General features: G+C 44.5%; 3 protein-coding genes across 3 annotated transcripts; 1 reads left to right on the forward strand and 2 right to left on the reverse strand.

Annotated features, from left to right (window-relative positions):
• Positions 1 to 2,453: 2,453 nt before the first annotated feature.
• On the reverse strand, positions 2,454 to 3,272 carry LOC120112007 (flavonol 4'-sulfotransferase-like). The gene has a single exon (XM_039130581.1). The coding sequence runs from the start codon at positions 3,270 to 3,272 to the stop codon at positions 2,454 to 2,456; it is 819 nt and encodes a 272-aa protein (XP_038986509.1).
• Positions 3,273 to 5,445: 2,173 nt separating this feature from the next.
• LOC103698935 (flavonol sulfotransferase-like) lies at positions 5,446 to 7,686 on the reverse strand. Its single transcript, XM_008780983.4, has one exon. The coding sequence runs from the start codon at positions 6,682 to 6,684 to the stop codon at positions 5,692 to 5,694; it is 993 nt and encodes a 330-aa protein (XP_008779205.1). The 5' UTR covers positions 6,685 to 7,686; the 3' UTR covers positions 5,446 to 5,691.
• Positions 7,687 to 12,918: 5,232 nt separating this feature from the next.
• Positions 12,919 to 14,629, forward strand: LOC120112008. Its single transcript, XM_039130582.1, has 2 exons — positions 12,919 to 13,515; positions 14,408 to 14,629. Exons 1-2 carry the CDS (start codon positions 12,919 to 12,921, stop codon positions 14,627 to 14,629), a joined length of 819 nt encoding a protein of 272 aa, XP_038986510.1.
• Positions 14,630 to 14,845: the final 216 nt, after the last annotated feature.

Here is a 14,845-nt window from a genome sequence, read left to right on the forward strand (position 1 = left end):
GGAAGGAAGTAAAGTACATAGCGGAAAGTTTCTAAGGTCAACCGCCTCTGTAGGAAAAGCCACGGCAAAATTAATACGATCAATGCATAAATTTTTTCTTTTTTTTTGAAAATGTTGAGAGGACAACACGATCAAAAAGAAACTTTAAAAAACAAAACATGAAAACCAAATATAAAATCGAATCTTCCAAAACTCAGATGAAATTTTTTGATAATGTCAGATCGGATTGATCCACGCACGAAAACAAAAATAAACCGAAGAAATTGTTGAACTAAGAAATTGTCGAAGAGGACGAGAATTGCATCTTCCTTTCTCCCAAACAAAACCCTCGGACTTTTTCTTTTCAATCTATTTCGCCGCTCGGTGAGCCTCTCTTTGTTTAATCATAGAATCAACCCGTTTTCTTCTAAAGGAATATCCTAGTTTTGGCCTGATCCAAATATCCAATCTATAGACCTATTGAATTAAAAAACCTATATAAATCTTTTTTTTTTCTCCCCACAGAATTTGGGCCGGCGAAGAATTGAGTTTGATACGTGGCTTACTTAAATATACTATGTAATCTATGGTTCTATAATAAATTCAGTTCAATTTTATTAGATTTTTCAAACAAAACCCTTAGTATACCATGATGACCCGGCGAGCACAACTTATTATGACTTAGGTGTTTCATCTTTTAATTGTCGGGGCCTACGGCAGGGAAGCATCCTGTAGAATCCTGTCAGCTGGATCTGAAGTGACAAATAACAACAAGGCATGGCAAATATTGCATCCCTCGTGAAAGATTTTGTGACCCCACAAACATTTATTACACGCTTTGGAGCGTCCGCTACAATAAATGTTATCTGGGCCCGTATATTATAGACTAAGCAACTCTGACACTCAACCAACCCCTTGCCGCACAAATTCTCCTAATAAGTTGAACCGGACTCCCTTCATTTAAAGGCGGAGACAAAACTTTGGACCATCTGACAAAACTCCAGGGGCATGAGCCCCATCTGAGATGGGAGACATGGCAATCCTTATCTTTTTTTTTTTTTTTTTTTTCTTTCTTTTTTTTTTTTTTTTCTAAAGCGGATAAATCAAATATGACGGAAACGGATACGCCCAATAAAATCAAAAAATAGGATACCTCGGAGCGCCAAAAGCAACTCCCCATCACCAGTCCACAAGGTGCCTTCAGAATGAGAAGCTGCATACGCAGCCACCCAATCTCCACCCAATCCGCAGCACCATTGCCTTTACGGTAAATATGCTTGGCCTGAAAGACCCATCCATCCCTCGCCATAGCCCAAATGTCACGGAGCAAGGGATGGTCACTGCCGCCACCCGTTGGATCCTCCTAGATGCAACTGATGACGGTGGCTGAATCACCCTCTAGGATGATGAACCTAGCCTGTAAGACGCACCGGGCATGGCGAAGGCCTGCCCAGGCTGCTCTCAGCTCCGCACTCGGAACCGAAGTGTCAAACAACTGACTATCGCCGGCAGCCACAACTCTGGCAGACGGGTCCCGAATAACAAAACCCGCGCCTTCCTTCGTGCCACCATCCAGGACAGAACCATCAAAGTTGACCTTTAGGAAACTCGGAGGTGGGGTCTCCCAGGTGAAGAACACAGTACGGGATATTGTCGAAGCAGAGTGAGAGCTCCAGATGTCCCAAGCTATCAAGATTCCTCCAACAGGAATGGTGTAACACAGCTCTGCCGCCTGAACGCAGGCACTCTCGACCACAAATTACGGCGACATACGTCGTTCGCCGAAAGTGCAAGCATCCTTAGTCAGCCAGATCTGCTAGGCAGTGCAGCTCGCTCGAACAGCCTCCTGACGAAACACCGGAGACTCCGAGCTCTGATGCATGGCCTGTAAGTTCTTATCTTTTGCTTGCAGCCTAATGCTCCTCTGAATGTTTAGAGGAAGAAGGCGACCAGAATTCTTGATAATATTTTAAGATTGCCAAAGAAGTTGATTTTTATCTAAAATTAAGATAACAAAATAAAATATGAAAGCATAGGCCAGAAAATTGATGATGGTTCTACCTTACATCCCATAAATAGCTCAAACTAGTTACGGAGACAGATTTCCAATCGTACGGCACCCATGAATGGCACAACCGCTAGTCCGTCACTCATGAATACCCCCATGCAAACAAATCATAGCAACCTTTCACCACATCAGTTTGAGAACTAGCTAGTTTAATAACTTATTTTAAGATTCATATTCAAATATTAATCTCAAACTAGACGATTCTTGCTGCATGAGAAGGCATCTTGAATAAGTAAGAAGATGGTCGCACACGTACAGAAGGGAGCCACAGCTTTAATGCTTTATGGGATTAGATGGAATACATGAAAAGAGATGAATATTGAGCTGCCACCCCATTATTAGTAGGCTAGAGAATTTTTTTGCATGCATGCATACATGGTGGGCACAGCCAAGCGTCTCTGAGAATTCACGATGCTTGGAAGCTCAGACCGGATCCAGCCATCTTCTCTTGGACAATTCGGTCCAACTTCTCCCCCATTTCACGACTCATATGATTTGCCCAATCTCCAACCTTGCCTTTTCTGAAAAACGACTCACGCGGCAGAGTTAACCCCCCTAATTCGTATGCACCTTTTTTATTCACCTCCATACTGCTGAGCTTCTCAAAACGGCACAGTTGTACAATCTCCTCCACCACCCCATCCTTCTCCTCTTCCTCCGAGAAGGGACGCCCCACGAATTCCGCTAGCCTTCTCACGTTCCCCACCGGCTCGGCCATCATCTCCTCGTACTTCAAGAACAGCACCTTCTCAGACCTCCTCAGGCTCTCCCTCCAGTACTCGAGGATATGATCCCAGATCGGCCCGGACAACGAGACCCCGTCGCAAAACAACTCGAAGGCTTCGCTCAGACCCATGTCGGGCCTGTCCTTACGCGCGAAGTGCCACAGCGAGACCACCACATCCTTGGGGTCTCGACATAGATAAACTAGCCGGCAACCGCAGTCCGCCACAGAGGTCGGCAATATGGAGTAAGGCAAGTGCGTGGCGAGGAGCCTCGGCGGAGGGATCGCCTCCAGGTCGGAGATTTGATCGCGAAAGAGGATCTCTAAGAAGGGTACACACTCGTGGGGGTTGCGGGTGAGCAGAGGGTGTTGAGCGAAGGTGTACTTGGTGCGGTTCATGATAGCGAACAGGAGTGCTTTAAGCCAGGTGGTGCCGGATTTGGGCGGGGTGACGAGGATGAGGTCGGAGGGACGAGGCTTGAAATGATCTTGGAGGGCCATCACGCGTGGAAGCGAACTTTCAGGGACCCAAAACCCTTTGTACATTCCGAGCGGACGTAGAAATCCTCTTTGCTTTGGTAAAGAGGATAGGCGATCGCTGTGCTCCTTGGTGGAGACTTCGCCTCTCTCCTCTTGAGGATTCTCTTGAGGATTGGAAGGAAGAGAAAAATCCATTGGACTCAAACTTGATAATCCTTGCAGTCTAAGAAAGCCTTTATATAAGAAGCTGGTTGCTACCTAATTACATTGGAAAAAAAAATATAGCTAATAAGTGGATGTTCGTGTATCCACTATTTTGTGAAAGATAGGTAATCATTTAATCGTGGTAATAATATGTTTTGTGAACAGAATTTTTACCATTCCGTTCTCTGAAGATGTAATTTTTTTTCGAATAATGAAAAAACTTAGTGTTAGAAGCTTCAAAACAACCACAATCTTCATAAAAGTTAATTATTTTGATGAATATTTTTTTTAAAAAAAATAACTCTTGATGGCATCACAACTATTAAGTTATCAATAGATTAGCTCGCACCTTTAATTTTAAAAAAACTATTTTTATTTACTAATTAAAAAATTGCATTATTGTACCATACAAAGTTATAGTTCTTCTAAAAAAATAAATATTTGAAATGCACAATGACGAAAAGTGATGAAAGAGTTGTTCGTGAGGAGGTTGGATAGCGTGGTCATGACTATACATAATTGTCAAAAAATATATTTCAATTCGAATCAAATCCATTTTTTGTTTATTTTTCATCAATTAGTTGAATCTCATAGTGCCTTTCATTCTGATGGATCTCATCAAAAGAGAGAGAGAGAGAGAGATGAGGGGAGGTAGATCGCGAGACTCACTCTGGTGTCCAACTTATCATATTTTAACCATATCTTTTTGTCTTTTTTTTTAACCACAAAGTACAATTATGGATACTTCACGTTGCCAAGTACTTGTCAAGGTTGATATTCATTCATGAAAGAAGCCAAGAACATCAACATTTTCAAAAGTGTGGCATCTATCATGACCAACCTGGAGATTGCGGACATGTCGTTACTACTAGGCCAGGCTGAAATCAACATTTGGTTGCACCTTATCCCTAATTTTCTGCTGAAATTGGTTGAGTACTTATCCAATTCCCAAGTGGAGCAGGGATTAAAGCCATCTAGGCCTATCCAGCTTGGCTTATTTAGTAAAGTAGATATCTGAGAATTTTTCCGAATCCTATAGTCCCACTAAACAGTATGACCCGACAGGTTGACAGATGGTATTCAGATATTAGGCAGAGCCAAGATCTTAAAACTTTGGATATGGACTTCGGGCCTAAACTTTATTTATTTGTAATCAAACTTTGGGCCAGGTCTATATATAAAATTTGAAATTTTCTGTAACCAAACTTGGCCCACGATTAGCTTTAGTCTGGAGTAACCTTTCCGAGAGTTAACTTCCATAGCTTGGTCAGCCATGAGGTGGCGGGAGCCACATACATTATTAGGGATTCTTATGGGTCCTTAATATATGCAGGGGGGAGCTATATATATATATATATATATATATATATTCTTCCTATAGAATTTGGGCTGAAGAAAAATTGATTTGATATTGGTCTTACTTAAATAGACTACATAATCTATAATTCTACAAAAATTTCGGTCCAATTCAACTAGATTTTTCAAACAAATTCTTAGTATACCATGATTACCTGGCGAGAGCGCAACTTACTATGACTTATGGGATTGGTCTTGTAATTGTGGGGGGCTACGCCAGGGAAGCATCAAGTGTAATTGGGCCATTCCGGTAGAACCTTGTCAACTCGATCTGAAGTATGTTCCATTACGGTATGGCAAATATTGCATCCCTCGTGAAAGATTTTAAAATTCAACTCTCTTGGAAATCTTAAGATATTACCAAGAAAAGGATAAGGATAAGGGTTGCCAAGAAAGTTGAATTTTATCTAAAATTAAGATAAAGAGTAACGAAATAAAAAATAAAACAAAGGCAAGAAAATTGATGATGGTTCTACTTTACATCCGTTCCAAGCATAGCTCAAACTAGTTACCCACCAGACAGATTTCCAATCATACTGCACCAATGAATGGCACAACCTCCTGTACGTCCGTCACTCATGCCTACCCCCAACAAATCATTGCAACCATTCACCACATCAGTTTGAGAACTAGCTAGTTTAATAACTTATTTTAAGATTCATATTTAAATATTAATCTCAAACTAGACGATCCTTGCTGCATGAAAAGGCATCTTGAATAAGTAAGAAGATGGCTGCACACGTACAGAAGGGAAGCACAGCTTGCTTTAGATGGGATACATGAAACAGAGATAAATATTGAGCTGCCACCCCATCATCAGCGGGCTGGAGAATTTTTTTGCATGCATGCATAGTGGGCACAGCTAAGCGTCTCTGAGAATTCACGATGCTCGGAAGCTCAGACCGGATCCAGCCAGCTTCTCTTGGACAATTCGGTCCAACTTCTCCCCCATTTCACGACTCAAATGATTTGTCCAATCTCCAACCTGGCCTTTTCTGAAAAACGACTCATGCGGCAGAGTTATCTCCCCTGCTTCGTATATGCCTTTTTTATTCACCTCCGAACTGCTGAGCTTCTCAAAACGGCACAGTTGTACAATCTCCTCCGCCACCCCATCCTTCTCCTCCTCCTCCGAGAAGGGACGCCCCACGAATTCCGCAAGCCTTCTCACGTTCCCCACCGGCTCGGCCATCATCTCCTCGTACTTCAAGAACAGCACCTTCTCGGACCTCCTCAGGCTCTCCCTCCAGTACTCGAGGATATGATCCCAGATCGGCCCGGACAACGAGACCCCCTCGCAAAACGACTCGAAGGCTTCGCTCAGACGCATGTCGGGCCTGTCCTTACGCGCGAAGTGCCACAGCGAGACCACCACATCCTTGGGGTCTCGACATAGATAAACTAGCCGGCAACCGCAGTCAGCCACAGAGGACGCCAATATGGAGTAAGGCAAGTGCGTGGCGAGGAGCCTCGGCGGAGGGATCGCCTCCAGATCGGAGAATCGATTGCGAAAGGGGATCTCTAAGAAGGGCACACACTCATGGGGGTTGCGGGTGAGGAGAGGGTGTTGAGCAAAGGTGTAGTTGGTGCGGTTCATGATAGCGAACAAGAGGGCTTTAAGCCAGGTGGTGCCGGATTTGGGCTGGGTGACGAGGATGAGGTCGGAGGGACGAGGCTTGAAGTGATCTTGGAGGGCCAACACGCGGGGAAGCAAACTTTCAGTGACCCAAAACCCTTTGTACATTCTGATGGGACGTAGAAATCCTCTTTGCCTTGGCAGCGAGGATAGGTGATCGTTGTGCTCCTTGGTGGAGACTTCGCCTCTCCCCTCTTGAGGATTCCCTTGAGGATTGGAAGGAAGAGAAAAATCCATTAGACTCTGGGGCTGTTGGTTTTCCTGGTCGAGACACTGGATCGCCCTCTCTGCAGCTACAATGCCAGCGATACGGCTCTATATATGAAGTTAAAGAATGGGACAGAATATTATTACTTGCGCCATCAGGTGGGGTCTGATTTGATGGAATTGATCGTTTTTTTTTTTTGAGTATGGTGGAGGGAGACGCACGGCCTGTCCCCGGGCCTTTTTTTTTTTTTTTTTTGCGTGGCATGTAATATTGTAATCCCGTTTCAGAATTTTTCACCCTTATTTTTTATTTTTTGGGTAGAGCATCCCTCCTTCGATGGGATCTCTCCCTCGTCTTCTCTTTCTCACTCTCGGTGGTCTCGATGGATGATTGTCGGCTACTTGTGGTCGGATTGTGGTCGGATTTCAGAAAGAACAGAGCGGCGAAGAAGAGTTATGAGACAAACGTACCAGCCCATGGTAGAGATTGCGACGTCTTGGAGGCTGACTTTCAGAAGTTCAAGAACAAGTAATCAAAGTTTAAGGAGGAGGATGATCGTCGCGCGACGTCAAGCCTTCCCCTTTCCAGCTAAAACTTCCTTTGCCCATGGTATCCAAATCAAAACGATCGAATTTTTACCATTCCGTTCTCCAAAAGACGTGATTTTTCCTGAATTTCGAAAAATTGAGTGTTAGAAGTTTCAAAAACGAAGACGATCAGCTTATTATCCTCACGTTTGAATCATTTCTTTTATTTTGATATAATATTTTCTGTTTTATCTGGTCGGCGGGGAGCAGACGAAGGCTGCTTAGAAGAACGGGAAGGCGACCTCTAGAAAGTCGCGGGAATGGAGGAGAAAGCGGTGGACCGGAGGGCCGATGATGGCGCAAGACGGCTTTATTTGTTTGGTGTCTCTTTTAATCTTTTATGTATTTATTTACTCGATACTCATAAGAAGATGATCTACTTCTTCTTTTTTTGACTATTTAATTAAAGTCTGCAGCACGGGCCGAGTTATTTATTGTGGTGCATGTTACAAAATATTATTTCTATTCTAGCAGCGAACAACCCAAGCGTATAATCATTGCTGTCTAAGAAAGCCTTTAAATAAGAAGCTCGTTCCTGCATATTGAAGGAGATTGGCTACCTAACTACATTGAAAAAAATATATAAATAATAAATAAATAATAATATGTTTTGTGAACGAAATCAACTAATCATGGTAATAACATGTTTTGTGAACGAAATTTTTACTATTCTGTTCTCCAAAAGTGTGAGTTTTTCCAAATTTTGAGAAACTTAGTGCTGGAAGTTTCAAAAATGAAAATAATCGGCTTCTTATCTTAGCATTTCAATCATTTTTTTATTTGAAATGAAAATGATCTACTATTTTTTTGCCACTTAATTAAATTCTGCTACATGGGCCAGGTTGCCTATATGTTATATCATGTTATATTTATTCTGGGGTGGAATTAGTCAAAAGACTTAAAAGATCCTCCAACTCGATAATTCTTGCTGCCTATGAAAGCATTGAGATAAGAAGTTGGTTCCTAGGGGATTGGCTAATTAACTACATTGGAAAGAGAATATAGCTAATAAGTGGATGCTTTTTTTATTAAATATGCCAAGCATCATATTGAAAAGAGTCGGCATGATAATAAGTATCCACTACCAACCATTGGCGTGTTTTTCCATATTTGAAGGTAAGCTCATCAAATGGAAGGCCTTGTTATGTTATTTAATCTCGTGGATGATGGGATAGGCAACAAGTAAGGGGGAAGATGTGAACTTGTTTCTAGCCAGTTTGTTTATTTACGATTCAGCTGTATGAATCCTTCCTTGGGGCTCGGGCAAGAAGTAAACATCCTTCTATGGTCATGGATGGCCATGACATATGGAAGGATACAAAAGCCATTATTGATATAATCCTGACAAACATTTATTGTCAACACGGCATGGCAAATATTGCATCCCTCGTGAAAGATTTCGTGACCCGGCAAACATTTATTGCATGTTTTGTATATTATAGGCTATGCAAGTCTGACATTCAACCACCTCCTTACCGCACCAATCACCATTCTTGTAGTCTCCTTCCATTCAAAGGTGGACGCATAGAGAGTTTTGGACAATCTCACAAAAGTCCACAGGCATGGGCCCCATCTGAGAAGGGAGACATGGCAATCCCTAGCGAGGAGAGGGAGAAGGAGAGGGAGAGGGAGAGGGAGAGTGAGATACTATGGTTTCCAGCTTGTCATATTTTAGCCATATCTTTTTTGTCTTTTCTTTTGAAACAAAGCACAATCATGGATACTTCACGTGCCAAGTACTTGTCAAGGTTGATATCCGATTATTAAAGAAGCAAAGAACATCAATATTTTCAATAGTGTGACATCTGTCACGACCATCCTGGAGATTGCAAACATGTGTTACTATTGGGCTAGGTTGAAATCAACATTATCCCTAATTCTCCGCTGGAATTGGTTGAATACTTATCCAATTCCCAGGTGGAGTAGGGGATCAAAGCAATTTTCGCTTATACAGCTTGGCTAATTTGGTGAAGTAGAAATCTGAGGATTTTTTCAAATCCTATAGTCCCACCAGAAAGTATAACCCGACAGTTTAATAGTTGGTATTAAGATGTTAGGCAAAGCCAAGATCTTAAAACTTTGGATTCTGGTCCGAAGCTTTGGAGTAGAGCTGTTCATGGGCTGGACTTCGGATCTAAACTCTATTTATTTTTAATTAGACTTTCGGCTGGATGTATATATAGTATTTGATATTTTCTGTATCCAGACTAAGCCCATGATTAGCTTTAGTCTAAAGTAACCTTTCTGAGGGTTAACTTCCATAGCCCGGTCAGCCGTAAGCTGGCGGAAGCCAGATACATTATTAGGGATTCTTATGGGTCCTTAATATATGTAGGGGGGAGGAAAACTTCGACTTGCCCTGTCCCTTAGGCTGAGTTAGCAGCGGCTTAATAAGAGGACTCATAAGAGGACTCAACTACTGTCATACCCCGAACGCAGGGTACTAATTATAATATGCAACATATGAAACCTCTTCTCGATGATATAGTGCAGCTGAAGCGGGTTATTGGGCTTTCAAAGTTTCACATTTCTACCATGAAGGCAATCGTGTTGCAGATTGGTGGGCCTCCAAAGCACTTGAAGTCTTGAAGCTGATGTGAGCTGGGAAAAGGGTGCATTGTTACCACCCAAATTAGGCATCAGCCTATTTACTGGTTGCTGATGCGTTTGGAGACACTGTATGTCGTTCTTTAGTTTAGCTTTCCTACTCCTTTGCTAATAATAATATGCGCTATTTAGGTGGAGGCTTTGAGATCTATGCGGCGGATGATGATAGAGGATGGAATGCTTTGACATCTATTTAGGTGGACAATTGATAAAAGATGGAGTGCTTTGAGATCAGTGCAGGCAGATGAATGATAAAAAATAGAGCCTTTGAGATCTATGTAGGTGGGATGGGGTGCTTGGAGATCTGGGCAGACAAATGAATGATAGTGGATAGAGTGCTTTGAGATCCATACAGATTGATGGATAATAGAAGATGAGGGCTTTGAGATATGTGCATTGGATGGATGACAAAGGACAAAGTGCTTTAAGATCTATGCAGGCAGATAGATGATAGGGATATAGTGCTTTAAGATCTGTGTATATTGGTAAAGAAGAAAGGACAGAGTACTTTGAGATCTATGTAGGTGGATAGATAAGAGAGAATAGAACACTTTGAGATCTGTGTAGATGGATGGATGATAGAGAGCAAAGTGCCTTAAGATCTATGTTGGTAGATGAATGATAGATGATAGAGTACTTTAATATTTATGTTAGTAGATGGATGATTGAGGATGAGGCGCTTTGAGATGTGTGCAGATGAATAAATGACAAATAAAGTGCTTTGAGATCTGTGCAAGCGGATAAATGTTAGGGAATGTACCATTTTGAGATATGTGTAAGCATATGGATGATAGAGGATGAAGTTCTTTAAGTGATCGAGAATGGAGCGCTTTAAAATTTATACATATGGATAAATGAAAGAGTATGGAGCCCTTTAAGATTTGTGCAAGTGGATGAATCGTGGAGGACAAAGCATTTTGGGATCGCATGAAAGTCATAATTTGGATTTTTATTTTTATATTTTATTTTATTAATAATGTTAGAATTTAGATAGGCGAGTGAATTCTATTACAATGAAAATAAAATTTTGATGACTAATTAAAATTTTTTATGTTTTTTTTTTGCTAAAGCGGATAGATCATACCTGACGAGTACGGATGCACCCAAGAAAATTAGAAAACAAAATGCCTCGGAGCGCCCAGGGCAACTCTTGTCTCCAACCCACAAGGTACTACCGGAATGACTGGCTACATAAGTAGCCACCCAATCTGCAGCCCTATTGGTTTCTCGAAAACCATGCTTGGCCTGGAAAGCCCCTCCGTTGCTCAGTATTGTCCAGATATCTCGAAGCAATAGGTGGTCACGGCCATCACCCCTTGGCCCCTCCGGATCCAACTGATGACCATGGTCGAGTCACCATCCAAAATAATAGAGCTAGCTCGTAAATTACATCAGGCATGACCACCTATTGAATTACACATGGCTTTACATGATTCCTTTTTAAGATAGCAGGAGATACTATGGAGACAGAAGTCCAGGGTACAGTGAATTTTAGAGGGGGATCGAAACACCAAATTCTTTCATCAGGCAACGATGATTAGGAGAAACCAGAACATGATTAGAGTTATCAGGAGTGAGGATGGCCAGATGTCAGATGACCCTGCTATGATCCGGAGGATTGTGGAGTGCTTTTTCAGAGCAAGGTGGACAGAGCATTCAGGAGAGGGGGGCCGAGTGGAGATGTCGATGCCGGCGACGAGGGTGTCGGAGGAGGAGACTGCAGCATTGATCAGACCGATTTCGGTGGAGGAGATTCGGGAGGCGATTTGGTCCCTTGAGGGGGACAAGGCGCCGGGGCCGCATGGATTTCTACTGTTGCTCTTTCGGAGGTACTGGTTGATAGTGGGACAGGACGTGACGGCGGCCATACAACAGTTTTTTACTACAACAGTGATGTCATCGGACTGGCAGCGGACCTTCATTGCCTTATACCGAAACGGCGGTATGCTTCTGAGCCGGGTCGCTTTCAACCTATTAGCCTGTGCACCACTATGTACAAGGCTACGGCAAAGATCCTTGCCGTCAGGTTGCGGGACATTCTACCGAGGTTGATTAGTCCGAAGCAGGGAGCTTTCATAGGAGGTCGGAGCATTTTCGACAATGTCATGATTGCCCAGAAGTTCATGTTTGACTTGGAGAGGGCCCCGATGAGGAGAAGCTTGATGGGAGTCAAGCTTGATATGGAGCGGGCCTACGATAGGATGCGATGGAAGTTTGTTCATCAGTCTTTGTAGGGGTTTGGGTTTCCTGAGGCGTGGATTTGGTGGATCATGAGTTGTGTCAGGACTCCATCCTTTACCATTCTGGTGAATGGCACGCCTTCTCGCTACTTTGTGTCTGCGGGTGGGCTACGACAGGGTTGTCCCCTATCCCCTCTTCTATTTATCATCTGCGCGGATGCACTATCCAGAGCGCTGCATCAGACCGTGCTTACTCAAGAGTTGAAGGCTTACAGGCTAGTGGTGGATGCCCCTTCGATCTTCCACTTGCTTTTCGCGGATGACTGCCTGTTGCTAGCTTGTGCGACACGCTGGGATGCTCGAGCTCTGGGCAGGGTTCTAAAGGACTACTGTGCCATGTCTGGTCAACGAGTTAATTTCTCGAAATCCGCAGTTTGTTTTAGCCCGTCGACCAGACAGGAGGTGAGACACTCCATTAGCGAGATATTGGTGGTGGGCGAGCATGATGGTTCGATGAGATACTTGGGGGTCCCGCTCTCTGGCCGGCGATTGCACGGGAGAGATTGTTCCTACTTGGAGGCTAGCATCAGGTAGAGGATGGAGGGTTGGTAGATGCACTCACTATCTATGATGGGGAGGGTCACTTTGGCTCGGTCAGTACTCTCTTCGATTCCCATTTATTTACTTTCCCATTCCTTCATTCCAGTGTCAGTTCTGAGGTCCATTGAGCAGCTAGTCAGAAATTTGGGGGAGGCAAGGCGATAGAGGTGGTATTCATTTGCTGGCGTGGGAGGTGGTGTGCCAGCCTACTAGACATGGAGGTTTGGGGGTGCAGTCCTTACTGGTACAGAGGGAGGCATTAGTGGCTCGCCACGTTGCTAGGTATGTCATGGAGCCTGATAGTATGTGGTCCTCACTGATGAGGGCCAAGTATGGAGCTTTGGTTCCTGGTGTGAGAGCAGCCCGCCACCATTCTCTGGTGTGGCGGGAGATGTGTGCCAGAGCAGGGGTGGTCCTATCGAAGATTAGATGGGCTATTGGTGATGGTCGCTCCATCGATGTCTTGGAGGATTGTTGGGTGACTGCTGTGCCGATCAGCCGTATGCCGACCATGGTGGATTCGGTGCGACTAACGGGCCAGAGGGTCAGTGACCTGTTGGATCCAGATGAGGGCGGATGGAGGGAGGGGCTGTTACGAGAGGTGTTTGGGGTGCAGCTGGCAGAGATGATTTTGGGTCTTCCGGTGCCATTTCAGGGGGAGTCTGACAGGCTGGTCGGGGCGCCGTCGGGCCGATCACAGGTGCGAGCTAGGGATCTACATGCTCTTTTCAGTAGGGAGCCAGCTAGACGGATTGAGGGAGGTTGGATCTGGAGGATGCAGATTCATCCACGAGTGGCGCTCTTCATCTGGAAGGTGGCTTGGGGCTGCCTTCCTACCAGGAGTATGCTAGTCAGACGGGGCATGTGGGTCCCTCAGGGGTGCGAGGTGTGTCCGGATACTACTATCCACGTAGGAATTTTAGACAGACTGAGAGGCAGACTCTTCTCATATGACAATCAAGGAAGCCCAACGACCATGATCGAAACCCAGCCACTGCCGAGAAGCTAGTACGAGAGGAGTAGGAGTAGCGAGTATATCAAATTGATTATTAGAAAGTGTAGGTTCAATTGGATTGGATGAATCTGTCAAGTCAAGGTCAACGTTCGATTCAACTACTTTTTGATGACCCACCGCCTTCCCTCGGACCTTCCACTCTGTTTTCTAGACTGACTGGGAGAAGCTCTTCCTTTCCGGAGCAACTTTCCTGAGGACCAATTGAGAAAGGCGGCTTCCTTTCTCTGGTGTCTGGATCTCCAGCATTTTCTAAACGAACAAGAGCCAATCCGAATTGATCCTGTAACAGGTCTGCTACAGAACGAATACGTTTATTTTTCAAGTGATTCATATCGTCAAGTGTACCCATTCCAAATTTCATTCCGATCAAATGATCCGCAGCAGCCAATACATCTCGTGGTAACAAAAATGTATTGTTCTGAGGTCGTCAAGCGGGGAAGAAGGGATGTCATAATTGGTTGAATAAGACAAAAAGAGCAGTGCCCTAGGGCTAGAGAGATATGGAGGTCGTCTCCTACTCCTATCCCCACTCAGTAGAGATGACACAGGATCTGATACACTTGCTACGGGCCACGGTGCGGAGCCCTAGGCTTGCGGAGGAGGGGATTCTTAGGGCATACCTGGCTTACCACATCTGGTTGGACCGGAATGCTCGACTGTTTGAGGGCAGGAGGCTCTCGGCGAGGATGGTGATAAAGAGAGCTGTGCTTCAGGCCGAGGAGGTCTTTTCTTGTACTACCGTGTCTTCACTTGGGATAACTAGGGACATCTGGGGTACCCGCAGTGCTGTTTTAGCGTCCAGGTTTGCCGTTGTTTCTTGGATACCCCCACCCTTGGTTATCTTAAAGTGAATTTTGATGGCAGTGTGGCGACGGACAGGAGGTTGGGAGGAGTTGGATTTGTTATCCGAGACCATTTTGGGAGTTTGGTTGCAGCGGGAGGGCGGGGCTCGACAGGTCTCACGGTTGCTGGGGCAGAGCTGTAGGCAGCTTGGGCGGGCATATCCTATGCGAGGCGGGTGCTCGGGGCCGGACGGGTGTACCTTGAGGGGGATTCCTCCATAGTCATAGATTGGATCCGGGGTGCTCATAGGTATGGAGATGGGCATCCGCTCATTTGGGAGACGCACATATTGGCTATGGAGATGGACGAGTTTCAGGCCGTACACATTTTCTGGGAGGCGAACACGGCTGCAGACTGG

Source organism: Phoenix dactylifera, chromosome 9 (assembly GCF_009389715.1).
Source record: "Phoenix dactylifera cultivar Barhee BC4 chromosome 9, palm_55x_up_171113_PBpolish2nd_filt_p, whole genome shotgun sequence".
Taxonomy (NCBI): Eukaryota; Viridiplantae; Streptophyta; class Magnoliopsida; order Arecales; family Arecaceae; genus Phoenix; species Phoenix dactylifera.